Source organism: Corvus moneduloides, chromosome 10, assembly GCF_009650955.1.
Source record: "Corvus moneduloides isolate bCorMon1 chromosome 10, bCorMon1.pri, whole genome shotgun sequence".
Classification (NCBI taxonomy): Eukaryota; Metazoa; Chordata; class Aves; order Passeriformes; family Corvidae; genus Corvus; species Corvus moneduloides.
In genome coordinates, this window is record NC_045485.1 from 19,831,604 (window position 1) to 19,859,411 (window position 27,808).

Consider the following 27,808-nt stretch of genomic DNA (forward strand, 5'->3'; position numbering starts at 1 on the left):
CCCCTGCGCTGTGATATGCCTTTGTTCTACTAATAAATGTTTAATATTATATTGCTAAAAATTTAGCTTTTGAACTCATTTTTTTTTCACCTGCAAAGCTCCAAAGCCTGAGGGAGCGGAACGGATCCTGACGGCTCTCTGATCCCACCGCTGTGTGACCTCCTCCAGCCGCGCGAGGCGGTTCCGATGCAGGATCTGGGCCTGGGCACAGGGATATTGTGTTACCCGAGCGTGCCCGCGTCCTTCCCAACAACCCTCACGTTTGTGTGTCGCTGTCCTATTACAACACCAGATGTCATTCCTGAAGGACCACGCTCAGCTGAGTCCGTGCACCCACAGGGCCGACAGTCCTTCCGCAGCGTCCATCGTTTCACATTTAAATGAAATGTAATCAATCTGCCCTCTCAGCGCCCTTTCTCGGTGTCACCCAGCCCCGCCCCACGACAGCCACGTCCCCCACTCTCCCAGCCGGGCTCACGGCCGCGCCCGGGTCTCCTCCCCGTGACGCGCTGCCTCCGCCCTCTCCCTGCCCCTGAGGGCTTTCCCCGCTCCCGCCCGCGCTCCCCAACATGGCGCTGGCGGCGGCCGAGCGGGGCCGCGGTTGCCTCGGGGCGCTGCGCCGGCTGTGAGTGCGGGCGGGGGGCGGCCCGAGCGGCCCCGAGCGCGGGCAGGGGCGGCCGGGCCGGGGGCAGCCGTGGGTGCGGGCCGGGGGCGGCCTCAGCGCCCGGGAGGAGCCGGGGGGAGCTGCCCACAGCGAGCCCGGGGGAGCTGCCCACAGCGAGCCCGGAGCCCGCTGCCCGGGCAGAAGGGGAAGGGGCTCTGCGGGGCGTGGTGGGGCACACAGGGAAAGCCGGGCTGCTCTCTGGGAAGGGAGAACAAATAAACCCCCCCGGGCTTTAGGGAATGGTCGCAGGTGCCGCGGGTCCCACGAAGGTGCCCCGGCCCCGGAGTCGGTCCGCAGCCTGTGCGCAGGGAGGGTGACCATGATAGCTGTGTGTTCAGTGTTTAGGACATGCACCAATTCCTCCTCCCGTTGTTATGACCGAGCTGTAGTTGTGTGGTGCCGAGGACGTCCCGTGTCTTTTTGCCCGATAACGCTTAAAGAATGCTGGACTTGATCCAAAATTCCGACGTTGATTTACATACTAATTAAAACAGTTCCAGGAGTTCGCTTTCACGGTTGCATCCATCCACTTCACCACCGCTATCTCATTTAGTTAGCATTAATCATTTGAAGTTTAGCTTTCCATTTCTGAAAGTCTCCATAGTTGTTTCTTGCTCTTTCACATTCTTTTCTCTAGCACCTTTGCTCTACAAAAGCAGCTCCTGTTGCCTTTTTAAGCTTTTCTATTTTGTGGTGTTCATGTCTTCCTTCCCAAACACTTCTCGAGTTGGCCTCTCTGTAATAAATGCCAGTTGTTGTCCTGTTCTGTCCACCAAACAGAGTTTTTTGCTTGTTTGTTTTTAAAAAACCCCTTGATTATTTCTGTTTGAATGCTGTTAAAAAACCAAGGGGAGAATTTTTGTTATGTCCAAGTGAAAGTACTTAGGGAGAGATCTGCTGAAGTTTGAGCAACTTCCCTTGTTAAACCTGAATATGTTCTGTGTAATTAGATGTATCGGAAGTTTTGGTGCTGTCCTTCTCTCACTTGAAAATAAAAGTAGCTCAGTTGCCACTTCTTCATATGCACTTGTAACACTTCTGTCTGTTTATAATTGCACAGGCAATGGAACCAAGTACGAATATTTGTGAAATGGGCCTCAACGATAGGTATTAAATTTAACTTCTTTAGCTACTAGCTTAAATTGTTCTGCAGTGTGGATGGTTTTAGAGTATTAGTTGCTGAAAGACCGCAGGGTTTTTTAATAAATACTCGGTATCTTCACAGTTTTTTAAAACAGTAACCTGTAGCTAACCTAACAGAATATTTAATGTTTAAACAATATTTTATATAATTTTATCTGTCATATTTAGGTACGTGGAACTTAATGGAAATGATTTATTTTTGTGATATTTTTCTCCGTCCTTTTCTGATACAACTGTTGCAAAGTCTGTGAGAATTGTTTTATAGGCATAATGGTATTTAAACAATATATGAAGGAGAGTAAACAGGTTTAGCAAGATGATTTAAACTCACTCTGTTGTCATGTTATCTAAAAAGTTATGTTTGAGAATTCAGAGATCTATTATCATTTTATTGTTTAGTTTTAAGGTACTTAGTTCTCACTGAGAAGTCTCTGTCAGTGCTGGCCTTATACTTCTGTTAGGTTGTGGCTGATGTTGTGAGACTTTGTAGAAGCTTGTAAGTCACTGCTTAAAAAAACCCAAAACAACAGGAGTTGATACCTCGTTATTTGTGACTGTATATCAAGGGGGAACATTGCTCTTCAAAAAATGTGAAACACTTCTGTTGTGACGGACACAACACAGGTTTGGTTGTTTACACAACACAGCTATAAGCATAGCTGATGTAAGCATCAACTTTTAAGTAGAAGGGTTTTCTTTAGGGTTAGGATATATTTCTTGAATTCTAAAAAAGAAAAAAAAAATAGCTTAAACATACTTCTGCATAAGGACTCCAAGTAAAAAATCGCATGCGTAGCATGGGAATGCTTTTGGGTGAAGCATGTGGTTTTTAATTATTGAAGAAATGCATGAACTTTATAAATAATGTAAAAGAAATCAGGGTTTTAAAATTGCTTTGTTTCCAGGAACGTGTTTGTGGATTGGTTTCTTACTGTGCTGTATCCTTTTAAACAGGAGGTCACAGCATAGGGAAGATCCTTATTGCAAACCGAGGAGAAATCGCCTGCAGGGTGATGAGAACAGCCAAGAAAATGGGGGTGAAGTCTGTGGCAGTTTATAGTGAAGCAGACAGGAATTCCATGCACGTAGCAATGGTGAAGTATATTCATTAAATTTGTGACTGATGTTCATTCATAATGGTATGTTTCATTGATAAGTTCCCTGTGAAAGCAGATTTGGGTGCTGATGCAAAGTTGATTTTCACTTCTGTAGAGCTACTGCCAAGTTTTCCTTGAATAGATGAAAAGTTTGCCTGGTCTCTGTCTCAACACATGACAGCTTTATAGGAAGTGCATTCAAGTTTGGCTCTCTGACTGGACAGCCAGAGGTTAGAGAATGGTCTGTGATTTTGGGGAAAAAGTCAGAATTTGTTTCACCCAGTTGAGCCTCTGCATGAGGAAAGGCATTTTAAACTGCAGTCTGATAAGTGATATAATTAGCTCAGAAACTCAGTTAAACTTGCTAGTAAACAGTCTCTGTTGTATGTATTTTTTGTAAAACAGGCAGATGAAGCATATTGCATTGGTCCACCACCTTCACAGCAGAGTTACTTGGCCATGGAGAAAATACTGCAGGTGACCAGGGTCTCAGCAGCACAGGTAAGGAGATCAGGGCCTTACACTTTCTGTTACTTCCATGTCTTCAGTTCTTTCTTTTTGCTCATCTCGCTTTTCCTTAATGCTCTATGAAGTTTCTGGGTTTTCTAAGCTAAACTGATACAAAAAATAGGTAACATTATTCTGTTTTAGGCTATTCATCCAGGTTATGGTTTCCTCTCGGAAAACACAGAATTTGCAGAGCTGTGCAAGCAACAGGGAATCATCTTCATAGGTCCACCTTCATCTGCTATCAGAGATATGGGTATCAAAAGGTATCTGTTTCTGATTTGTTACTTGGTTGTGCAATTTACAGCTTGGCAAAGCTGATTTTGTTAACAAATGACCGGTTGCTCTGTGTTTGTTTTATTCTGTCAATTTGCATTGTATTTCTACGGTTTTCTTCAAAGGAATAAACTCCAGCTTTATAGATTCATGTAGAGATATAAACAGTCTAGATTGTTCAGTTATTGGGATTTTAGTATTTAAATAAGTAATGATTCTACTTTTCCAGAATTGAGGCATTGCAGTGTAATATAGGTGAGGGTTCAGCAGTCAGTTTGGATGGGTCAAAAGAGCAGTGGTAAAGAAACACCATATCATCAGGGTTATTGTGGCTCATATAAAATGATAAGTTTATTTCATCACAGAGGATCTTATTCTTAGTTAATTAGATCAAAGAAATACTTCTAAGGTATGAAGTATAAATCAAGAATATGGAAATGAAGTTATTACTGACACAGGAACTGTATAAAAGTAATTAGAGATTTAATTTTTTTATCATCTCATAATATGAGAGTAAATTGCCTTAGTAATTTAACAAGCGCTGCATGCATTTTGAAAATTAGAGTTGTTATGCTGGAGTGTTTTATGTGTGGTATGAAGGTAGCCTGTGTAATGAAAAGAGTTTTGCCTTTGTGCAACTTCAAATATTATAGGATACAGTGTTGCAATTTGAAAATGTTAGGTTTTGGCCTCTGTAGTGTGGAAGGAACAGTCAAACTAAAGTGTAATCCTGCTTGGAGAAAAAAATCCCTGTTGGAAGGATGTGCTGAATTACAGTCCAATCCTATGTAACCCACCCATGCAAGTAGTCCTGTTGAGGTCTACTGTGGAACTATTTCCATGGAGAGGATTAACATTGGGAACATTGGCCAGGTTTGGAGCTTAAAGTAAGAAAGAAATATTATTATCATTCTAAACATAAAACTGTTCTGTCAAAGCACTTCCAAAGCTATAATGTCTGCTGCTGGCGTTCCTGTTGTTGAAGGTTATCATGGAGAAGATCAGTCTGATGAATGTCTAAAGGAACATGCCAGGAGAATTGGATACCCAGTAATGATTAAAGCTGTCCGTGGGGGTGGAGGAAAGGTAAGGAACTCCTCTGTTCCTCACATGCTGTAAAGTTACCATGTCTCAGGATCTGTAACTCAATATTCTAAAAGAAAACAAGAACTGGAAAAGTACTTTTTGTTAAAATTTATTATTAATGGCCAACCTAGCATTATGAGATCTCATTTCCCTTTGATATGAAGAAGATAAGTAGCTGGAAAAAATCGGAAGCATTTTGTTTATTTTGGTGGATCCCCAGTAATTCACAAACTGGAATAAATTGGAAGCATTTTATTTCAATGGATTTCCAGTAATTCACATGAGCAGAAAAGTTGTCCTGTGGGTTTGTGCAAAATTAGATGACTTTAAATTGTTACTCTGTGATAGCTTCTGTGACTTCTTTTGCTAACAGTTTTAAATATTGCATAAGAAATGATTAGAAGTACCATTTTGTGTCTAGATACTTTTTAATGTGTGGTGAACTCCCAGTCTAAATCTGATTTTGCTCTGAAATAAATGTTTATACAAATTACATATAGAGAATTTTCGTTATTTCCAAAATAGCTATATTTTTTCTGTAATAAATAAGTTTTTCTCTGCCAACCTTGGAAAATTTCTATTATATTTGAGAATGAAATTGAATTTTGTGCTCACGCCTATCAACGGAATAAAAATATCTGTTTTTTACACTTCTTCTGGCACTTTTAGTGGGACTTAGTAGGATTATCTTACTGGAAGCTGATACACAATTTTGCTAAGGTGTATGAAAGGAACAAAGTGTTATTTTTAAGCTCATTTCTCACTCTGTTTATGCAACAAGGTTTTTCATTGTGTGCTGTATTTTTAGACATTTAGATAATCTTTTTTCCTGTATTCTAGGGCATGAGGATTGCTCATTCAGAAAAGGAGTTTCTGGACCAACTAGAATCAGCAAGGAGAGAAGCAAAGAAGTCTTTCAATGATGATGCAATGCTGATTGAGAAATTTGTAGATAATCCAAGGTAAGAAATAGATGTTTCAATATAAACACTGTAATGTTTATTCTACTGCTAAATAGACATAACTAGCTTAGTCATAGGATAAAAATTGGTTTTGTATGTTTGATATGCACTATGAAAGTTGTTAATTTGGTCAAAATTGTTTATAAGTTACTGAATTTCTTGTAGTGGCTTTGATTTGAATGACAGGAATTAAAATGCTGCTGCTTGGGAGACATGGTAGTGAGGGAGCTTTCTAAAATTGATTTACATCTGGGAAAAAAAAAATCACTGTATAATATTTAAACTATAGACCTGAGTCAAGCTGTGATGGTGTTTCTGCTGCCCTCAGGTGTCCTAAGCTAGTTATTTAATCTTTCTCTATTTTGATATTTCAAACAGAAGTGAGAGTCTTTAGCTCATGCCTGGCCCATGAAACTACACCAATTTATATTTTATAAAGAACTTCTCACAGTGGTCTGTTTGATACTCTTGTACTTTACATCTGTTTTTCCTTGAAGCATCACTATAAGGAAAGCATTTATTCTAAAGAAATTGAGGGTCTGATTGTGCTGTCAGGTGGGCATGAGAAAAGACTCCTTCCTGGGGAATTTCTTTTGTCAGCATCTGAGGATTGTCAGAATGGTGATGCATTTTTATTAGTTTTATGCATAGAGTAAAATTCTGCCACCTAATAGTTGTCCTTTGAAATGGTGTTTTGAAGTAAACAATGTTATTCCTGAGCCAGGGCTGCTTCTATCTCTTGCGGATTGCTACATAGTAAATTATGAAAGAAATGCTCATTCTCAAATTAATAGTGAAATGGTTTTACTTTTATTATAGTAACTAAGAAAGAGGTAGCAGCCTTCAGATATGTGTCTTTTTTATCCTACAGTTTATGAGATTTCACTGCAATAGTTGGTAGTAGGAATCCTCTTTCATGTAGGAGATCGAGTAAGTCTAAACCAGCTGAAATCCTGCATAGTGGCAGCCTCACTTCTACATTTTTGGCATTTATTTGAAGGCAGACACTTAAACCTGTAAGAAATCCTACTGAAATGTGCAAGTTCGAAGTCTGTCTGGGGCTTTATTGAAATACATTAGAACATTTATTTTTATGGAACAGGCATGTTGAAGTCCAGGTATTTGGTGACCAGCATGGAAATGCAGTGTATTTGTTTGAAAGAGACTGCAGTGTGCAAAGGAGGCATCAGAAAATCATTGAAGAGGCACCAGGGGTGAGCAGAAAGTTGTTAATATTTTTTATGAACTGACATGTTTTTAAAGTAATTGCTGTCCCCCATTGAATGTTTGTTGTGGGTAATAATCTATTTGTAATTCTCAGATCTGTTTTAGTTTTGCTGCGGAACATGTTCTCACTGAAAAAACCCGATGTTCTTTAGGAAAATGATTCTCAAGGAAATATTATGTAGATTTCAAGTGTAACATAGATCAGGGTTTCACTACAGTTGTTAAGTACTGTAAGATATTCATGCATGCCAGGTTTAATATCACCAAACTTAACAATAGTTTATAATCTTTTTGTTACTCTTTTTTACAGCCAGGAATTAGTGCAGAGGTTCGAAGGAGACTTGGAGAAGCTGCTGTCAAAGCAGCTAAAGCAGTGAATTATGTGGGAGCAGGTAACTCTGGGGAGGTGCAGCTTTTAACTTAATAAGACTTTAAGTCTCCAGCAAATGGCATCTGATTGTTTCAGAGTATGACACACATCCCTCAATTTTTTGAGGTTTAAACAAGTAATCATGTAGTTAATTCTGATGTAATTACAGATTTAAATTAGTATACCTGAGCTCCAGACCAGTGGCAGCTGAAAGGTAGAAAGAAAAAATTTCAGAGCAGATAATTTGATCAACTCAGCTGTTGGTGGAAAGTGAGCATTATGAATTAGTAAGTTTGAGCTGAGCAAGTGGAAGATAATTTCTCTTTTAGCATACAAAGGATAACACTTTATATGCAAACAGTGAAGTCTTTAAAAGAAAAACACAGCTCACTGTAAAGTCCACACCATTTCACAGATGAAAAATAACCTCCTAAAATTATTTGTAACTTTATTTTCTCACTGCTTTCTTTGGATATTTATTAAAAAAAAATTTACACACCCTATGAATATTCAGAATACTTTCAAACAGTCTTGATGCGCTTTTTAAAGTGCTAATGAAATGCAGCTCTTGCTGTAGTGAGTGGCTACTAAACAACACAGGTTATGTAAATGTACAAGGAAACAACCCTTCTGTTTTCAGACCTCAGTTTTGTGACCATTTAGATAATTTGCATAGAATTTAATGAAATTCAGTGTGTCTGATTTAGAAATAATAGTCTTGGCATAATTGAATTAAGTGCCTTAGGTGTCTTTTCCATAAATGGACAGCTAAGATGCTCTTTGGTGAAGTGTCCTTTTGTTAAATGCTTCAGGAACAGTTGAATTTATTATGGACTCCCAACATAATTTTTACTTCATGGAGATGAATACCAGGCTGCAAGTAGAACACCCAGTCACAGAGATGATCACTGGAACAGACTTGGTGGAATGGCAGCTTAGGGTAAGTGTTAATTGATTTTACATGTAGAGTTCCCCCTGAGTGCTCTGTGACACTGCCTGTGAGAGGCCAGATGGGTTTCCAGATCCTCATCTCCTGCTCAGCTGTCAGGTTAGAGTTTCCTTTGCTCCCCAGGAACATCTCACATTGCTGTGTTGGATGTAGAGCATTGTGTAGGTGCTCTGAATTTCAACCAGTGTTCTCCCAGCTGTGTAGAGAGAAAACATTTTTTTAAAGTGTATGTAGAGACATTACAGAGAATGTGGGAAGTGGGAGTAAGGTTCTGATCCTTTCCATGCTATGCTGAGAGTTTTTTAAAACTCTAATTCAAATTTATCTGTGGCCCAAAAATCATTCTTGCATCAAGCTGTAGGAGGAAAAAATCTTCACAAAAACGTATGTTTGGTGTTATACCAGTATAGCCACATCCTGAAATAAATGTCCAGTGGGGTGGACTGGAGCAGGGGGTTTCTCCACACACCCAATTTGCAGAGATTACTCACACATTCGAATGATCACAGGAAGTTTTGGGTATTAGGGAACTTGAAATAAAAATGAATTCTGTTTAGATAAATCCAAAAGTGAGGACAGCAGCTTAAGTAGTGTGAGATTAAGGTTGGGGAAGTATTTAGTGTAATCGGAAAGAAAATTAAAATGGCAAATGCTGATGCAAAAAGAAGGACCATTTGTCTTCCTTATCTGGACATGGAAATTGAGCATTGAATCCTGAGTTAGAACAGGAATCAAACAACACTGGAAGGAAGAGAGAGAAAAGGTGGAAAGGTTCAGTGGTCTTGGCACATTTTTTCTCCTTGTGCTTTTTAAAATGTGCTTTCTGGTTGTTCATGTTTAGAAGAAAGATAGTTAATATTTGATATATCAGCACTCCAGACTATTGATCCTGCGTTAAGGAAAAACCTATTGTTTTCAGGTTGCAGCAGGAGAGAAGATTCCTCTAATGCAGGAAGAGATCCTGCTCCAGGGCCATGCATTTGAAGCTAGAATATATGCTGAAGACCCTAATAATAACTTTATGCCAGGAGCTGGGCCGTTGTTGCACTTATCCACCCCCCCAGCAGATCGATTCACCAGGATAGAGACTGGAGTCAGGCAAGGTAAAACTGAAGGCAGTGATGGAAGAAGAAATAATTAACATCAAGAACTTTTCTTTGTAAGCATTTCCCTCTTTGGCCTAAATAAGTTTGTCTAAAAGAGTGTTGTTATAAAGACAAATCTCTACAGAATTATTCTTCTTTGTGATTTTCCGTGTATTTTTGGTTAATCACTGAGTATTTTATTTACTTCTTCTTTACCTGTACCCAAATTAATGTCCACTGGCTCATGGTGATGATACTCTCCTCTCTGTTTAGCAGTCCTGCATTCTGATTGCAATAAAGAAAATTGAATTTGAATAATGTCACCTCTACAAAAATTTATTAAAAGTCTGTGCTGAAGTTGTCCTTGAAATTGGAATGCCAGGTCACATCATCATGTCCTTAAATAGCTTTAATCTTGAGAGAAATGTGGCCATGAATTGTGCCCGAGTTGGATGCCGTGTGGTGGCCAGTACTTTGCATTACCAACTTTCACAAATACTTGGTTTCATGTGAACAGCATTTTTGTTTTATTGACACATTTTAGGTGATGAAGTTTCTGTGCATTATGACCCCATGATTGCAAAGCTGGTTGTTTGGGCTGAGGACCGACAGGCAGCTCTGAGAAAGCTGCGCTACAGTTTGCACCAGTATAATGTAAGTGAGAGGAGCCCTGTGTGATGTCACAGCTTGAGCTATCACAGCATGCATAAAATACTCCAGTAAAACAAAAGTGGTTTCTAATAGGGAGCCTACATTGCCACTACCATTTCAAATTCATTCGTTCTTTGCAGAAGTTGTATTTTTTCCTAATTTGCAAACTTCTCATTGGTGGAGTGAGTAGAAATAAATGTGAAGCCCAGTTTTACACGTAGATTTGTAAGTGTGTGATGTCTTCAGTTGGATGACGCACCTGGGACTTTGTAGAAGAGTAAAGCTAAACAACATTTGCAATGGCAATTCGAAAGCTTTCTCAAATTTAAAGGGTTTCTTAGGTGGAATTTATGTCAGACAATGTTTGCTTGTAATAATTTATTAAAAGAACTAAATTTTTAGAGTATACATGTGGTAAAGAAATATGCTATCAGTTCTTTTTAAGAAACGTTCCATTTTTCCCCTGTGAAAACTACAGGTATTATAACTGTTTTCAAAAGTGGAGTTCAGAAGGTTTGGCTTGAGGTGAGACTGAATATTACTGGTGCAGAATTGATTTACACTTTTAAATCAACAGCATGAACGTGACTGAGGTAGTGAAAATGTTGAGCCCATTATTGTTTTAGCTAAAAATGAAATTTACTGCAAGGGAAAGAGATAAAATAATTCTTTTGGTTTTTCCAGAATTTTCTTAGCAGTTCTGTCAGTAAATGTTGACAGCATAACATAGTTACCAGTTTCACTGATTTCTCTAAAATAATTGTTGTTTCATTAGGTATTTTGCCATACAGGAAGTGGATAGTATCTAGTAAATTTCGGAGTCCCTCTTCCCACTTATTACTATTAAAAGATAAATATGGCATACTGAAACTATTGTGACTCATTTTTAATGAGAAGCATGTGTCAGGTTGGGAATGTTCTTTTCAATACTCAGAGCATATTTTTCCAAAAGAGTAAGGTTTTTTCTGAAATTACCTCGTGTTACTATTGCTGGGAAACTTTCCTCAACTTCACAGTGGACAAAGGCAGCATTTAGAAAACAGAGTGCTTTTGAGAAAGCAGCTCTTGGGTTTTTGGTTTTTGTTCTGGTTTGGTTTTTTGTCTTTTTACAGTCAATGGTTTAATTGATAATAAAACAGACCAGTTGAATGAATTACCTTTTATTGATAAACTTTGTGAGCAGAAAGCTGCATATTCATAACTCAATTTGACAGTATGCATCTGTTTCTTTACAGATTGTGGGATTAAGCACTAATATTGATTTCTTACTGAGCCTGTCAGGACACCCACAGTTTGAGGCTGGAAATGTGCACACTAATTTCATTCCTCAACATCATGATGAACTATTTCCAACCAAAAAGGCAACTCCTCATGAAGTTATGTGTCAGGCAGCTCTAGGGCTCATACTGAAAGAGAAAATGCTAACAGATGCTTTTAGAGATCAATCAGATGGTAAGGACCATTGTTTTGTTTTGTTTTATTTTGTGAGCTCATGTGCAGTTATTTAATTTGCATGTTCATTTGCCTGCTCAGGGTTCTGTGTTCTGGCATCTCCCAGATACTTACACACAGAGCAGACTATAACTTTTGTTAAGGGACAGATGTGGAATTTATCACCACTGTAATGTCCAGAGTACTTCCCAAAGCACTTCAGACAGGCACTATTGGGAAGGCTTTGGAATTCATGGTCAGTGACACTGTGAGCTCTTTGCTCTTCATAAAGTGTGACCTTCATAAACAGTGACCTTCTGCCTCAGTTATGCCTACAGTTGGCCCAAGGTCTTCAGACATAAAATTGACTCTCCTCAGAGTGGGAGAGGCAGCGGGGTTTAATGGAACCTTCACCTAAGGGTTAATCAGGACCTGCTGTGGTGTACTTGAATTCCCATGCTCTCTGGTCCTGTTGAAGGATGTGTTTGTGGAAAACAGCCAGTGCCCTTCTTAGTGCTTGTAGTTTCATATTTTCTGTAGATTACACAGCATCAGTTTATTCAGTGTTGAAGATGAAGGGATTTTCACTCTCTGTGACTACAGTGGTGCCCCAGTCTTTTCTGTGCAATATAAATACATAAATATGATGGTAGTAACAATAGGACAGTGATTTAAAGGTCTAAGTGTTACGTTTTGCCAAAGTAGAGAATAAAAATAACGTATCTGTGTCTTTTGTGTTGTAGATAAATTCTCGCCATTTGCATCCAGCACTGGTAGAAGAATAAATATATGTTACACTAGAAAAATGTCTCTGCTGGATGGGGAAAACAGTAAGTTAATAAAAAAGTGTGTGGAGGGAAAGGAAGTACTTGATGGATAAGTTTATTTTAACTGATGCTTGAAAATTCAGGCTAAGAAACATCAATTAGAAGCAGTATGAGTTTTATGCAGTGTAAGCTGGGAATTCACAGAACTGCATGTTTAATCCACACTGTTACATCTTGAGGACATGTAAACCAAATTTAAATGGCTACTAATTAATGTTCATAATTTAAATGAATGAGGTTGAGATTTAATAAAGAGTGGAGACTTTTTTTAAACTTCATTTTGGTGCAAAAGTGCTCAGCACTTTTTCCCCTCACAAACTTGTTTTTTGTCCAGATAACTTAATACAGATTTCAGAGCATAATTTCAAATGTTCATCTTTGAAAGAAAAACTGTCTGGAATTCAGTATGAAATCTGCAGTGTGTAGTAAACTAATATGAAAATACTTGTTCTTTTCTTAGTGTTGGTAGGCTTCATTTTTATAAAGAAAAACTTGATATTGTTTATATGTCATCATTCTCTAGATAGTATAATTAAATCTACTCACACATGCATATTTTGTTTTACTGGCAGTTGTGGATGTAGCTGTAAGTTACAATCAAGATGGATCATACAAAATGCAGGTACAAGTACAATTCTTTCAGATATTTCATTAGATAAGAGTCCGCTTCTTGTAGATGTCTTAGTGTTAATTGTTACTAAAGTTGCTTGGTGATTAAAGATGCAGGATTCTATTTTTAGTTTGCTTGTATCCATTGCTATATACTGTTACTTTGACCTGAAATTGTCTCTGCTAGTTGCTAGATTGGCATGGAAGAGCTGTTCAGATGCTTCTGAAAGTAAGACTAAGAAAAGTGTTTGTACTGTCAGTATTTAAAGGTCTTATTCTGTATTTTCCTTGTTAAATTTGTCTTTCTAAAGCATGGAAAGTTAGATTTAATTCTGCATTTTAAAAGACGTTTTTTCCACAGGACTCCTGCTCTATTCTGTGCATGAGAATCGATCTCCTGTGGGATAAATAAAAGCTTTCTAGAGCATTATCTGCAAGATAACATTTTATTTTGAAGATGGAAACTGGAGAGTGATTACCAAATGAGATGAGGACTCTTCTGGTTAGATAATTGAATGACACCCCATAGAATTGGCTTCTTTGTCCATGCTATAGAGCTCCTATAGTATGCAGCTCAAGATGGCTTAGATGTAGATAATTTTGTGTGCACATGTGAGAGTCTCCAGTTGTGGCTTAAGGGGGTTGTGTTTGGCTGGGTGTTGAATATTCCTTCTTGCATCACCTGGAGCTAAATGTCTTTTTCTCTCAGATTTGGCACCCAGAATGGATGCATACTCAAGAATGCAGCGTCTCTGTAGTTCTGCTACTACTTTAATATTCAGAAAAGGGGAATAAAAAGAATAAGTGCTTATGAACTGCTTAGACTGTATAGAGTGAGAATACTAGAAAAATAGGGATAAAATCACTGTGCTTTCAAGGTTATAACCACAACTTGGGTAACTCAAACCTTTACTTCTACTGATACGAAGACTGAGATAACACGCATCGCTACAGTAATACTCAGGGGATTTTGAGTGTATTGATTATTTATGTAAAGCCTGAGAGCTCTTACAATTGAGGCTTATCTCATGTAAGTCAAGTCACCAGCAATGAAAAGAGGCTAGAAGGGATGTAGGAGCATTTGTGGAGGGAAGTGCAATGTAGACTTCTAGGGAAGAAGGAAGAATGGGGGTTGACATGGAAATGGAGAGAAGCTGGAGATAAGAGATGTAAAGACATAAGTGGGGGATTAGTTATGAGGAGGACAGTGCCTCTGGAGTGTTACAGGACCTGTCCTGAGGCAGATCAACCAGAGCAGGTGGCCGGTCCATAGAACTGGCAGGCACTCAGTGCTCAAGCAAACGATTTTATGCTCAGGGATCAGTGTCATCCTTTCAATGCATGTTTTCAGTGGAAGAAGTTTCCAACTATATAAATGAATACTTGAGTTTTATTTCTACTTGTACCATCCTGAAAGACCAGCAAGCCTCTGATTCTGTTCTCAGTGATGTCAGACTTAGAAGTAAGCATATCAGCGAAATGTAATGCACTTATGTTTCTATTCTTACAGTCTTTGTGTGCTGCAGTTGTGGTACAGGTGCAGTTTCCACTGAAAGAAAGGGTGGGAAGGGATGAAAGGTTACTCACAAATCAGTGACCTTTCTGTTTGGTCTTTCTTTTGCAGTTTTGGTGTCTCATTGACACTGTTTCCATTACTGCTCTGTTCCTTTGTAGGTTTACTGAATATGTTGTAGTTCTTGTCTTGCAAGCTTCCAAAACAGAGGAAGTCACCTGTCTTTTGGAAAACATTGTGGAATATGATGTCAGCTGAATACTATGGATTCTTCAGTTTGAAGAAAGTCAAGATGCTAGGACAAATTAAAAATATTGGATTTTAGTAGCATCACTAAACCAAATAATCTGGGGTGGTGGGTTTTTTTGCTTTTCTTGAGAATAGTATCTCTTTGTTTAAAATAAAAATTGGCCTGGATGAACACACTAGATAATTTGCTGAGCTGTTTGTATTGGATATGAAACAGTCTCTTAACTGAAAAATAAAGGATAAGTAAGATTTAAAAATATTTTTTTTTTAAATTCCAGAATTGTCTATGAAGAATCACAGGTTATGAGGGTACAAATACAATTTTTTGGTTTATTTATATCATGTCCTTATAAAAGCATTTAACTTTCAGATTCAAGATAAAACATTCCTGATTTCTGGAGAGATCTTGAAAGAAGGTGATTCACTTTACTTGAGGTCTTCAGTAGATGGAACAGTGTCTAAGTCCAAGTTGGTCATTTTGGACAACACCATTTATCTCTTCTTCCCGGTAAAGTTCCTTTCTTTATTTTCACAAATTTAAAATGTCAGAATTTTATCCATGTAAATGAACAATATAAATGGTAATAGAATGTGAAAGAGAATCACAATTTCAGTTTCTTACTTTGACCTATCATATTTTGATACTTGTTGGATTTATAGTTCTAATTAGAAGTTCATTGCTTATGGTCAGTGAGTGAGAAAATGAATTACTTTTGGAAAGGTAAAATATAGTTGGTGAATCAGACTTGGAAATGATGATTTAGAAGGGGGGAACACAAAACATTAAAATTGTCACGTATTTAAGTTTGTCACAGAACAGTAGCAAGTACTTCAAACTGACAATTATTTGAAAGTTCTTCTAACTGGTGTTTTAATTTCAGTTACATACATATGACAAATAAATCAATAATGGTCTGAAGAAGGATAACTTCAGCTAATACTAAAACTGGAATTATGAGGTACCATGGCATAGAAGAGGTACCCTAATTTGCGTTATTAGGCTGGTAATGTTTTATTTGCAGTTAAAAAGACTGCAAGGTCTTAAAGTAACTCAGTAATAATGTAATCTGAAGAAATAAATTATTATTTATTAGTTTTAGTAATTAACCTCCAACTCTGAGCCCCTTAAGATTTTCAGCAGAATGCAGCAAAAACTTTGCTGCTCCAGTGGTGAGGACAAAATAACTCATGCTGCAATGGCAAAGATCAGCTTTCCTGTGGTATCAGAGTGGTGTCTGGGGTGAGTGATTGAGAAGGAATTTTAGGGCATGGGAAGGATGTGGGGAGAATGAGTCTTTGGGAAACTCTGGAAAGCAACTCTGAGAGGACTTAAGGGATTTTGAATAACAGTGAGAATTTTTGACTAAATTTAGCACTGAATTAATTTTACTGTAAGCTGTGAAGCACTCACTGGCAATGCATGACAATGAAGATGCCAGTGTGTCTCCTGCTTGTTGCAGCAGCCTGCCTGCCCCCTGTGCAAACAGCCTTTATGCATTTTCCAAAACTTTCTGTGCTGCTGATGCATGAACAGGGTAAGTACAAATACAGGGTTTGTACAAAGATCCACGTGGAGCTGCTTTGTCACAGGGGTTTGTTCCTTCCTTGCTGGTCCTTCCAGCAGCAGGTGTGACTTTCAAGGCCTCAGACACTGGCAAAGCAGTGACCATGACAGTCCTACTGTTGCCCTGACCCAGGGTCTGCCACCCTCAGAGCTGGCTGGTTTTCCTAAGGCTGGATCTGTTCTTTCCCTGTGTGTCAGCCCATCTACTGGTGCTATTATCTTATGTTTTTAACTCAGCTGTCCTGGATGTTCTTCCTGTAGGAAGGCAGTGCTCAGATTGGCCTCCCTGTGCCCAAGTACTTGTCTGCAGTGAGTTCAGGGGCAGAGCAAAGTGGAGCTGTAGCACCCATGACAGGCACAGTGGAAAAGGTAATTACAGCAACATACATGAATGAATGAATTCTCCAATATATATCTCCAAGTTCACTCTTCCAGAAATGGTACTTCTATACTGCCAGGAAAGAATTTGGACCAGAAATGTCAGTGCTTCTGATTGGAAAAAGCCGTGTTTACTCAGAGTTTTCAGGAGCCGCGCAGGACTTCTTAAGGCTTCCAGACTTTGTTCTCTAGAGCTCTGGAAGATCTGAACTAATGCTACTGCTTAACTAATTTTTTCTTCATCTTAATTACTTCCCAAGTCAAAGCTCCCTGAAGTGTTACATGCTGTTTGATTCATTTCAGCTAACAAAAGAGTGAGATGCTAGATGCACTTGCAAAAAAAGAAATACTCAGAAATGCCTTTTTTGTAAGCTGTGTGTTTATTTCTTTTGTTTAGCTCAGCAAGTCTCGTGTATTTCTCTGTACAGTGACAAAGTTTAACAGAAAGAGATTTTCAGGAGAGGTTAGTGGTTGAAGGATTCAACCACTAACAAAAAGGCAGTAAAAAGGCATGAAGGGTGGAGTACATGGAATGTGGATCTCTGACATAATGAACACTCCAAATCAGAATAATTGTTGAAAAACGAGGTGGCTTCTGCCATCTTCTTTGTGGGTGTTGTTTTAAAGACTTCAGGGACTGGCTCCAGAAAGAGGTTCTGCACTTTTCTCAAAAGAGAATTGCTGAAGCCCAGAAAGGGTAGAATATACATCATCTCTTCTAGTGTTTCTTCTTTGATAGGTAAATGGCTTCCTGGTCATCCTGGCAGCTGGTACTGACCCTCTTTCTGTTGGCTCTGCCTTCCCTGGAAGAGATCTATCTAGAACTATTTCTTATCTAGAGAACTCAGATACTCAGATCAACAAAACTAAAGATAACATGAGGCTGTTTTGCAGAACCATACTCACTCTGTGGATTGTGTTAGTCAAGATCCAGCTGATGATTTTGAATGGTACAGACATAAATGATTTTTTTCCCCCGAATTTTCTCCTGAATTGCAGGTGTTTGTGAAGGCAGGGGATAAGGTTCAGGTTGGAGACCCTCTAATGGTTATGATAGCTATGAAAATGGAGGTAAGTGACATATAACGGTTTTAATTACTGAGAAAATAAAAATCTGGTCAAAATGTAATAATTTTTGGTTGCATTATTGAAGTATGGTGTAGAGTGCAGCTTGCAGATGTCAGTATCACTTCATCTGCTGTAACATCAGTGTTGTGTCTGACTGGATTTCAGAGGATTATATTTGTTGTCAGTTTACTAACAAATGATTATTATATAATCCATGGTATTCTGCAGCTGTTTTAACATGCATTTGGGTGGTGGTGTCAGGCCTTCTGTCCCCTCCTCTCCTTTGGCTTTTCTAGCAGAAAACTGTCTTGGTGTATCTCTTGCTCCCTGGTTGTGATACAGGCACATGGATGTCTGCAGTTACTTCAGGCAGAGATTTAGCTAATGGGGACTTTGTAAATATGCACAGGATTCTTCTTGTGTATAATCTTTTTATTATTATTTACATAAAGTTTTATGAGGAGCACACTAAAGATTCCATGTAATTATTCACAGTATTCAGAGGACTGGCATTTTGGCCATTTTACCTTGTCACACAGCTTGACTGTGGCTCAAGATTGCTTGAATTACAGTTTTTGTAGCCTGAACTGGTTTGGTTGACTATTAGTCTAAAATAAGCCTCAGTTTGTGGCAGCAGAACTAAATCTGTTGAGAAAATCTGCCTTTCCCTTATCATGATCATGTTCTTTTTTTAATTACACTCAAATTCCATGAAATAAAACAACTGTGTGCACTAAAAAAAACCTACACCCAAAATTCTTTGCAGTTGGATGCTAAATGTGTTTGTGCCTCTTCAGCTGATATCTCAGACTGACATTTGCTGAGGTTTTTAAAGTGCTATTGAAATAGAAAATGTAAAATTTAAAAAGCAAATTATTATTTGAGTCCTTAGATGTGAGTATTTAATATCTGATATTAAATGTTTTGATATTAGACTAACCCTGTGTAGGAAACTACCCAGAGGCAAAGCTACAATATGAAACTAACCTGGTACAATAGCAAGCAGACCAGTTTGGGGTTGGTGTGTAAGCATGCTGTTCCTTTACTGTCATTAGTAGCTGTATTTGTATTTCATCTGTGTTTTGCCAAATATCTGCCCACTAAAGATCCTCCTGGCTATAAAACAGAAATATGTTTAGTAAATCTGCAGATTTCTCTTACGGGAACAAATCTGCTCTCAGATTAACATTTTGGATTAAAAGTGTATTATTTCTGTTTGGTATTTATTACAACAACAAAAAGTATTAGTGAGGTAAAATAACAGTCAGCTGTTCATACTGATGATAATTCAGATGATGATGATAATTCATATAAATGCATTATATAGCATTTTTCTCCCCAGTATATGTATCAAAAATTCATAAGAAAATAAAACTTGAAAATGGATCAGGATAATGGTTAAATGAAGGTTTAAAGTAAAAACACGTGTTAGAGGAAGGAATTAAATCTGTTCAGTTCTAAATGGACCAAGGAATAATACTAGCATTTGCTGGAGAGAGAAAGAGAGAGAGGGGAGGAAAACCCCTGAGTTGTCTGCTGTTCACTCTGGCTGTGTTTCTGTGCAGCACACCATAAGGGCTCCCAAGGCAGGAGTGATAAAAAAGGTCCATTTCCAAGAAGGTGCCCAGGCCAACAGACATGCTCCACTCGTTGAATTCGTGGATGAAGAGGCAGAGTCAAAATAAAATTCAAGGAAGGTGCATTTTACTGTTTCTAGTCTGCTGATTTTCTCCTAAAAGAAGATTTCTTCCTATTTTCAGCAAACTGTTTTGTATGACTGGGGGATTGGTTTCCTCTGCACTTCCTGCATAGTTTGACTGTAAATTCTGCTGACTTCACTGAAATTTAGGTTTCACTATACTGTAATTGTATTTATAACTTGTGGACCTATGTGATTGTTGTCCAGTGGTTGGTTGCCTGTGGAAAGGCATTAGACTGGAAGATGTGGAACTCTGAGAGGATCAGAGAGGTTAATAAGGACTCTTAAGGTACAGACAGGTTGAGTTCTTCTGCCTACTTCTCTTCACAGCTGCCTTTTTTCCCTTAAATATGAGGAGATTGATTTGAAGGAAATCTGAAAGACAATTGTTTTATTTTCTGGCAAAATTCCTGTTTGTGGCTTATGTTTTTTGCCTTAATAGGGAATTCAGGATTATTCCTTAGCCCAGAATCCCTCTCGATCATGTCTGGTGCATCTCTTTTTCCTGTTTACCTCAATGAGTCGTGAAAATTTGCATTTCAAAAATTATTTTAATATACCTCAAAATATCTGGTACAAAGCATTTTTCAAATACATTTGATACACTAATCAAAGTTGGAATGTAACTGCTTTCCAAGATTACCATTTGAACTTTAAACATGAAGTAGTAACATATAAAGATAAGCTTATTTATTACTTAGAAATGTGTCAAAATGCAATACCGACTTCAAAATCTTCATTACTGTTACCATATTGTTCATGTTCTAGTGTATTTCTTATTGGCTGGAATGAAGTACACCAGAGTCTTTATAACAACATGAAATGTTACTAAGAATAATAGATTTTTTTTTGTATCTGCAGGGTTTCAGAAGGAAAAATTGGTAGGTTTTTTGGATATGCAAAGAAAAATGATACTGAAACTGAGCATACTGATCATTGGCTATAAATTTATTTTAACTTATTTAAGAAGCACCATAGAGAAACAAGAAAAGGGAAAGAAAAAAATGTTTTAACGGTTAAAAACTTTCAGTCTATTCATCTTTTAGTTAATGTGAAGTTCTGTTATCATGTGAAGTTTTAATATGCTAATTTAATTCAATAATCTGGTTTATACTGCAGAAAGGGACAAACCAGATGCTGCAGTGATCCCAAACCTGTAGTTAAATCTGAGCAAATGGACCCTTACCTGAAATCTCATTCTGAATCAATATACAGTATCATGGGGAGTTCTCTGATCTGCTTTTATAATTGTGCAGCCATGCCTGCAGTGCAGAAAAAAAATGGTAAAAAAGCACTGGCTCTGGATGATTAGTGTATTAAAAGCATATTTTAATACTTTTCAATTTTCCTTCCAATCCTATGGCCACCTAGCAAATAATTAAACTCCAGTGATCATCTTGTAGAATATTGCCACAGTGATTTTTATTTACTGCCAAATAAAAATTAAGCATAACTTTGAATGTTTGTTTTGGTTTTTCTCCATTTTGTTCTTCCCTTGGTTGCTTCTGTTCATGCATTAGATTAGAAGGTTTAAGCAGCTGTTTCTGTATCATCTGATGATGATGAGCACAATCTGCAGATCACATTTAGGAGGCAGTAATCCAGACACTCATGGGTTTCACTGCAGGTAAGGCTAGGCATTTGTTTTATCTAGAATTGAATCTCCATATAGAAACATGAGCTCAGCCTCACAGAGATCAGCAGCTTGGCATTTATTTTTTCTCTCTGTGTGACATGGCTGTTTCTAGACCGACTTTGCTGCACTGAATCTGTACCAGAACATTAAAACTCCCAGCAGGAGGTTCTCTGCCCGCTCAGTCTGCACAGCTTGGCTGCACACAGCCAGTGCAGCTAAACACATTCCCTGGGAGCTGACAAAATGTCTTCCCTTAGGAGCCAAGGGGGATGAATAATCTCACCAGTGTTCATTTTCCCTCACTTCTCAAAAATTAGCTGTTAGGTTTTTATCTCTATAGGTTTCTACTGAGATTGATTTTTCAAATAGTGATGATTTTGTTTATTTAAGAAAAATCTCTTGCAGAAGTCACTGTCACAGTTTGCACACTTGAAATGTTTTACTGCAATGTGATTTAATTGAACTTGGAGATGCTCAAATAATTATTAAAGGTAGGTTGTTCCTGTACCAGTATCTTAATTAACAAAATATTCATGGATCTTCAGTTTATTACAAATAAATTCTTGTGTTGTGAATGTAAATTGGTAAGAACCCTAGCATAGGTAGCTGTTAACTGTTGTTGTCTCTAAAACATTTAGTGGTAGACTAAGAAAGAAATTGTAATTTTTTAAAATGCAGTGTATTAGCATTGGGGCTAACAGGATAATCTCTGTTACTAATTTATTATCAATGGACCTTTTCAAATAGTGCCATAGTTCTGAAACAACAGTCACAGATGTTACACGAACAATGAATCTGAACTTGTTCTAGTTGTAATGATTTTCTCTTGCTGCCAGAGGAGACAGGGGGCTGTGTCATGGGATATTTAATTCAGCCACAGTTGATGGTCTGCAGGAAAGAATGAGGCTGTTGGTGTTCCAGACTCGGGCTTCTGTGAGGATCAGGGAGTGACACTCTCTGTGGGTGCTGGTCAGCTTGGATCAGGTATGGAGCATCCTGCCTAGCAGTGTGAATGCTGCCAGACCGCAAGGAGAGCCCTGTGTAAACTTCAGTTATCCCCCTGTGGGGATCTCCATCTCTCCTGCACTCTCCAGCTGCTGCCAATTCCTGTGGCTTATACCCAAGGAGACTCTGTGGTGAGGAGCCTCAGTCCATGCTGGACCAGGGAGTGGACATAGGGACTGGAAAGCAGGAGGAGAGCAGGACTGTGTTCTTATTTCAGCCACTGACTCACTGGCTTCAGGCAAGTCACTTGGTAGATATTTGCCTGTTTCCTCCTATTTAATGAGGTTGGTGGCAATCAAAATACTGCAAAATTTGTGGACACAGTGATTTATAAATAATTTTCTATGCTTGTTGGAAAAGTTGTAATTTCAGATGTAGACTAATTCTACTTGTAAGGGGTTTTTTTAACCTCTTATACAGCAAATATCAATACCATAGAGTTATAAAAATAAAGTTTCCAGTGTGTGTTGTATCCTTTGTTGTAATGATTGTACCAGCTAGTTACCAGAAAATCCCAACTTCAAGTCCTCATGATGATTGAAAAATGAATACTCAAGTGTTTTTTGGCAGGACCGTTAAAATTTAGTCAATGGTAGGGGTAAAAAAAGTTGATCTGGACAGACAACACTTTTATTAGAGCAACTTGTACCTATTTGAAAGGACATATCAACCAGTGCACTATCACAGGTATATTCGTTTCTGCTGATAATCCTTTTCAAGCAGATCAGAAGTTGTCTGTGTTCTGTTTGTAAAAAGCTCAGCAGTGCTGAGTAGAATCTGTTTACTGAACAATCAATGGCAATTGATTAAGTTCTGAACTACCAGCTTTTACACAAAGTATATTCTCAACAGAGACTTCAACTTCTTATACAGTTATGTTCCAAATACAGACTTTTACACCCAAATGCCTTGCAGGTAAATATCACTTGGTACCTCTATAATACTGGGGCATAGCCTTCTGCATAGGAGTTCCATTTGGAAAATAATACACACTACTGAATGCTGTATTAAAAAAATCAATATTGCAGAAATTGATAATTTAAATCTTGGTATTTATTTTTATGTGAACCAACTGAATTTCTTGGAAGAGAGCCTGGATTCGAAAAGCAATTTCGAGATGTGATGTTATCTTAAAACCTGTTGATTATACAATGAATTCATGTTAAAACAAACATGGATGTTCTGGTTGAATACACTATATTTTTTATTACAGCAATCATTAGTAAAACACAGCTGGAGTCCTGCTGGGTTTTAAAATCATAAATGGTAGCTGGATTTTAGCTTTAATCTGTGTCCTGGTTTCAGCTGGGAGTGAACATTCTTCCCAGTAGCTGGTACAGGGCTGTGTTTTGGAGTCAGTGAGAGAATAATGTTGGTAACAAACTGATGTTTTAGTTGCTGCTGAGTGCTGCTTACTCTAAGTCAAGGATTTTCCAGTTTCCCATGCTCTGCCAGTGGGCAGGTATACAAGGAACTGGGAGGGAGCAGGGCTGGGACAGCTGACCCAAACTGGCCAAAGGGACATTCCATACCATAGAACACTGTGCCAAGCATAGACATGGGGACAGTTGGCCAGGAGCCACTGATTGCTGCTTGGGGGCATTCTGGGCATCAGTCAGGGTGGGTTGAGCAACTGTAGCATGCATTGCTTGTGTCTACTGGGGTTTATTTCTCACTTTTTGTCATCTTGTTTTTCATTACAGTTGTAGTATTATTTATTCTATTTTATTTAAATTGTTAAATTGTTCTTACTACAACCCATGGGTTTTGCTCTTTTTTTCCCATCTTCCTCCCCATCCCAGCAGGAAGTGGGTGTGGTGAATGAGCAGTTTGCATGGTACCTAATTGCTGGATGGAGTTAAACTGTGACAGACCTTTTTGGTGCCCAATGTGGGGCACAAAGGGTGGAGATGATAACAGATCTGACCAGAGTGTGTAAAACAGATTTGTTACAAGCATTCATTATATTAATTTAATAGTCACTGGTCACAGTGTTGTTTGTTCTCAGAGTTGTTGTGCTTGTTCTCAGGTTTGTCTCATGTGATGACTTCCTTGGTGTCCAAGTTTCCCTTTGTGCTGTTTATCACCTCTGGGGGCTGGGCTAAGGTTGATTCTGTTGTACTTTATTAACTGGCTTATGAGAAGATAGAATTGCTGGTTGTGAAACAAAGAAAAAACAATCACAAATGGGGGTTCTTCCAGTCTCCAGTGGGCAGTTCCCCACACAGAGAGGAAGACCTATGGAAAAAAATTCAAATCAAAATAAAAAAAATCAAAATTCAAATCAAAATTTACAAGAAGCAGTCCTAAGACCAGTACTAGAGGGGTCTGGCCTCCAGCCAGGTGAAGGAGAGGGACAGTCAGGTTTGTGGGACTGTGTGGATTGGACAGCGTGGCACAACAGACCCACCGGCGTGTTAAGGCTCTAGCAGATACCTGTGCACAATGTATCCTAATGCCATCAAGCTAGAAAGGGGCAGATCCCATTTTCCTTTGTTCCCCATCCCACTGGATGGGAGCAGCCGTGTGGTAGTTAGCTGCCAGCCGGGGTTAAACCATGACAGGCTGTTTTCCTTCAGACAGTTCTGGTGCCACAGCAAAGCTCCAAAGAATGGCTGGTGAAAAAGACTGCTGCTGAGAGCTGCATCCCTCTTTGGCCTCTCTGAGAAGGAAGGTGACATCTTCGCCTGGGCTGTCCTGTTCTGCTCACCCATCAGTGTGTGCTGGCACACACAGGAACACTCAGTGACCAATACTGGGGTGGGATCTGCCACCAAAGACCCCATGTCTGTTCAGTGTCCTGGACTAAGCATCCCAGACACAGCTGCTGCTCTACAGAGTTGTAAAATGAGATAAAATATGAGAATAAACCCATTTAAACCCAGCACTGTTACACACAGATGTGGTTAATGCACTTTTCCTTGAAGTCTGCCCCACTGTATTGATGCAGGCAGCCAGTTGTGTGCATGGAGGCTACAATCAGAACAGGATTATTGGCCCGGGTGTGTAGACATGAGCCCAAGAATCAGTTTGCTGTTACAAGGAGGAGTGGAAAAGGCTGAATGTGTTGTAACATGTGACAGGAGGCAGGAGCCATCTTACTGCCCTTGCTTTGTATGGCTGCAGTCTGCCTGCCTTCAAGGCAAAAGGCTCTACCTCCAATATAAGTAATTTAAATTACTGTTTTGTAGAATAATACCAAAATACGTGCTTTGAATTGAGATGGCTGATTTTTATTAAGTTGAATAATTACCGATGGCAAATACAGAAAATCACTGGGATAGTGAAATAATCATGTCTCAGTCTTCTAGACTCTTGAAATCATTGTAGTGAGAATGGAAGGCTGCTTACAGTTCAAAGGTGTAGGTTTTAATCATGAAGCTGTGATGGCAGCTTGGGGAAGTTGTGGATTACAGTTTGGGGAAGTTTCAAATAATTCTGGTTACAAACATCATACCTTGTATTACAGAAGTTCTGAACTAAAAAATGTCCATATAAAAATCAACTAGCTATGTCAATACTGACTGCCCTCACATTTCTTAACTCATATTGCTTACATATACTAAAATCAAGGTATTTTATCTCAGTACCTCTAATTAGTTAAAAAAAAATCTACAGAAGCCTAGCAGTCTGTTGTCTTTTAGGTGTTCTGGAAAGTCTTAGTTTATTCAGGTCTGCCAGGGTATAGTGGAGTACACGAGAAATTTTCAGATTTTCTTAGGCTCTCTGACCTGGGTTTGCTTCCTTTGTCACATAAAGCTGTCCTGCTCCCTCCCAGAGATACTGTCACTTGGAAAACTGCTCCAACAGTGCCTTGGATGGGGTGTATTAACTTATTAACCTCTTGTGTAATGCAGGAAGGATGAAAAACGTAACAGAAGGTGAACACCCTTCCCTGCAACCTATTAACAACCATCTTCTGATATTGGTGCTGTGTCACTGCAGGTTAAATTGCTCAGACACCTACAGGAGGACTCACACTGTTTACTTCCTCTGTGCTTCTTTCAGTGCAGAAAAAAACCAATATGGGCTGATAGAGACATTGGACGTGTATCAGCTGAACAGCACAACAGGAGCAGCCCATTGGCTCTGTACCTCTGGATGCCTACAGACTGGCATTAAATCTCCTTGTGCAGGATAGTTCATAGGACTTTGTTTTCTCTTTAACATGGCCTCAGTTTGCAAGCAAAGGGCCATAGCTGTAATCACCCTATGGCTGTTCCATCCGTATATGCTGATTTGGTGGTTTCACTTTCTAGAGCACAAAGTAGCCGACAAAGATGTGGAGGTCAGAAAGACATGCCCAGGCCAAGCCGCCCCAGGTTATTGTTACCCTTCATAAAGCTTTGGGCCTCTTCCTCAGAAAGTGCTCTAAGTGGAAGTTCTCAGCAAGGCGATTACCCTAAATGGAGTCTGCTTTGACTGAACATGAGTCTTGTTTGTCTGCCCAAGGAGAGAGCTCAGGTCAGTGCAAACCAGCTCAGTGTTATATTCAGTTATGCACTTGACACAGCTGGATTTAAAAAAAAAAAAAATCACTGCCTCGTTTTCCTGGGGTTCACATCAGAAGCTAAAACATGATTCGCTCGCACAACAAAACAAGGCAAGTGTGTCAGCCTTAAAATAAATTAAACAAGTCATCATGTTACCGTGGTCACAGTGATTATGCTGTGTGCACATTGCATAATGAAATTTCCTTCTTGTCTGTATCGCTGAGTGCATGTGTCACATTCACAACCAGCAGAGCTGGGTATCCCTGCTCTGACCTGGGGCTCCATCCTGCAGGGAGCTCTGCAAAAGAGACCATGCAACAAGCCCAGTGCGGGTAACTTACCCTGAATATGTACAAATACACTTTTTGGTGGCCTCATGCTGCCTCTTGCTTTATGAAGCATCTGGTTTTGCTCAGAAAGGGTGAGGGTGAGATTCAAAGAGCACACACAGGTCATGCAAGTGCCTGTCTCCATCTGCAGGCAGGCTCAGGTGTGTGGATATGAGTGGAATTTGGGGCAATCTGGCTGCGTCCTGAGGTGTGTGCCTGCCTACTGCAGCGAGCTGTGTTTGGAGGAGTAACTCAGTCTAGTCAGACCATGGTGGCCAAGAGCTCTGAATCTGGTTCAGATTCAGCAGTTCAGCCATATCATCCATGGAAGTGCTCTGGAAACCAATACAGAAGACCACACTGCAGCTCCCACTAAAATCAGTAACACTAGACTTTACAACTTAAATGGCAGCAGGAAGCCACTCCTTTTCTCAGGTACAGTTTCACCTTAGGAGTGATCTTAAATTGGAAAAAAATCCATGAGAAGTAGCATGCATGCGGTGAATAGCAGCAATATGCGTTTCACGTTTTTTAATATATTTCACTATCATATAATTGGATTATCTACCCTGCTCAGAAGCAGTTAAATACGATTTTCCATACAACAGGAATTCATACTGTAGAGCAATTTAGTAAGTTAGGGAGTCAAATCACAAGCCTGTCAAAAAACTAAACACATATGGAGTGTGCACCCATACACTCAAAAAACCCACTAAGAGACCCTGCATTGCAGAAAGCCTGCAAGGTCTGCAGGTATTAGGGGAAAACAAGCCACTTAAAAAATCCTCTTTCTGTCCTGAGGAATCCCCAGCATGCACAGCTCATCTCTCAGATTATTGTTACATGTCGCAGTAATTCTTCAGGTCTAAACTGTCTTCAGCTGGCAGGAGGGCTGTCACAGCACATTACAGTGATGGCAATTAGCTAACTCAATCAAAGAGATTTCCAGGTTTGGCTTTGCCTCCCCTGCTGTGGTTACATGGACTGGGC

General features: G+C 39.1%; 1 protein-coding gene across 2 annotated transcripts; it reads left to right on the plus strand.

The window, feature by feature from the left end:
• Window positions 1–519: 519 nt before the first annotated feature.
• Window positions 520–20,815, plus strand: MCCC1 (methylcrotonoyl-CoA carboxylase 1). Of its 2 annotated transcripts, XM_032120178.1 has the most exons (19): window positions 521–625; window positions 1,725–1,771; window positions 2,762–2,901; window positions 3,310–3,405; window positions 3,556–3,677; window positions 4,626–4,773; window positions 5,614–5,735; window positions 6,838–6,949; window positions 7,273–7,354; window positions 8,145–8,272; window positions 9,201–9,384; window positions 9,911–10,020; window positions 11,253–11,469; window positions 12,192–12,278; window positions 12,848–12,897; window positions 15,017–15,154; window positions 16,472–16,579; window positions 17,588–17,659; window positions 19,222–20,815. In XM_032120178.1, exons 1-19 carry the CDS (start codon window positions 570–572, stop codon window positions 19,339–19,341), a joined length of 2,139 nt encoding a protein of 712 aa, XP_031976069.1. In that variant the 5' UTR covers window positions 521–569; the 3' UTR covers window positions 19,342–20,815. The 2 variants fall into 2 exon arrangements, 1 of the variants encoding a protein (XP_031976069.1); XR_004242208.1 differs by lacking the exons at window positions 16,472–16,579; window positions 17,588–17,659; window positions 19,222–20,815 and adding an exon at window positions 13,246–14,752 and having other exon boundaries at window positions 520–625; window positions 15,017–15,108.
• The last annotated feature ends 6,993 nt before the right edge of the window (window positions 20,816–27,808 follow it).

Coding starts and splice junctions, on each gene's coding strand:
- MCCC1 (XM_032120178.1), top strand. CDS start 570: ATGGCGCTGGCGGCGGCCGAGCGGGGCCGCGGTTGCCTCGGGGCGCTG. Junction 6,950..7,272: donor TCATTGAAGAGGCACCAGGG/GTGAGCAGAAAG, acceptor TCTTTTTTACAG/CCAGGAATTAGTGCAGAGGT. Junction 17,660..19,221: donor TGATAGCTATGAAAATGGAG/GTAAGTGACATA, acceptor GTTTCTGTGCAG/CACACCATAAGGGCTCCCAA.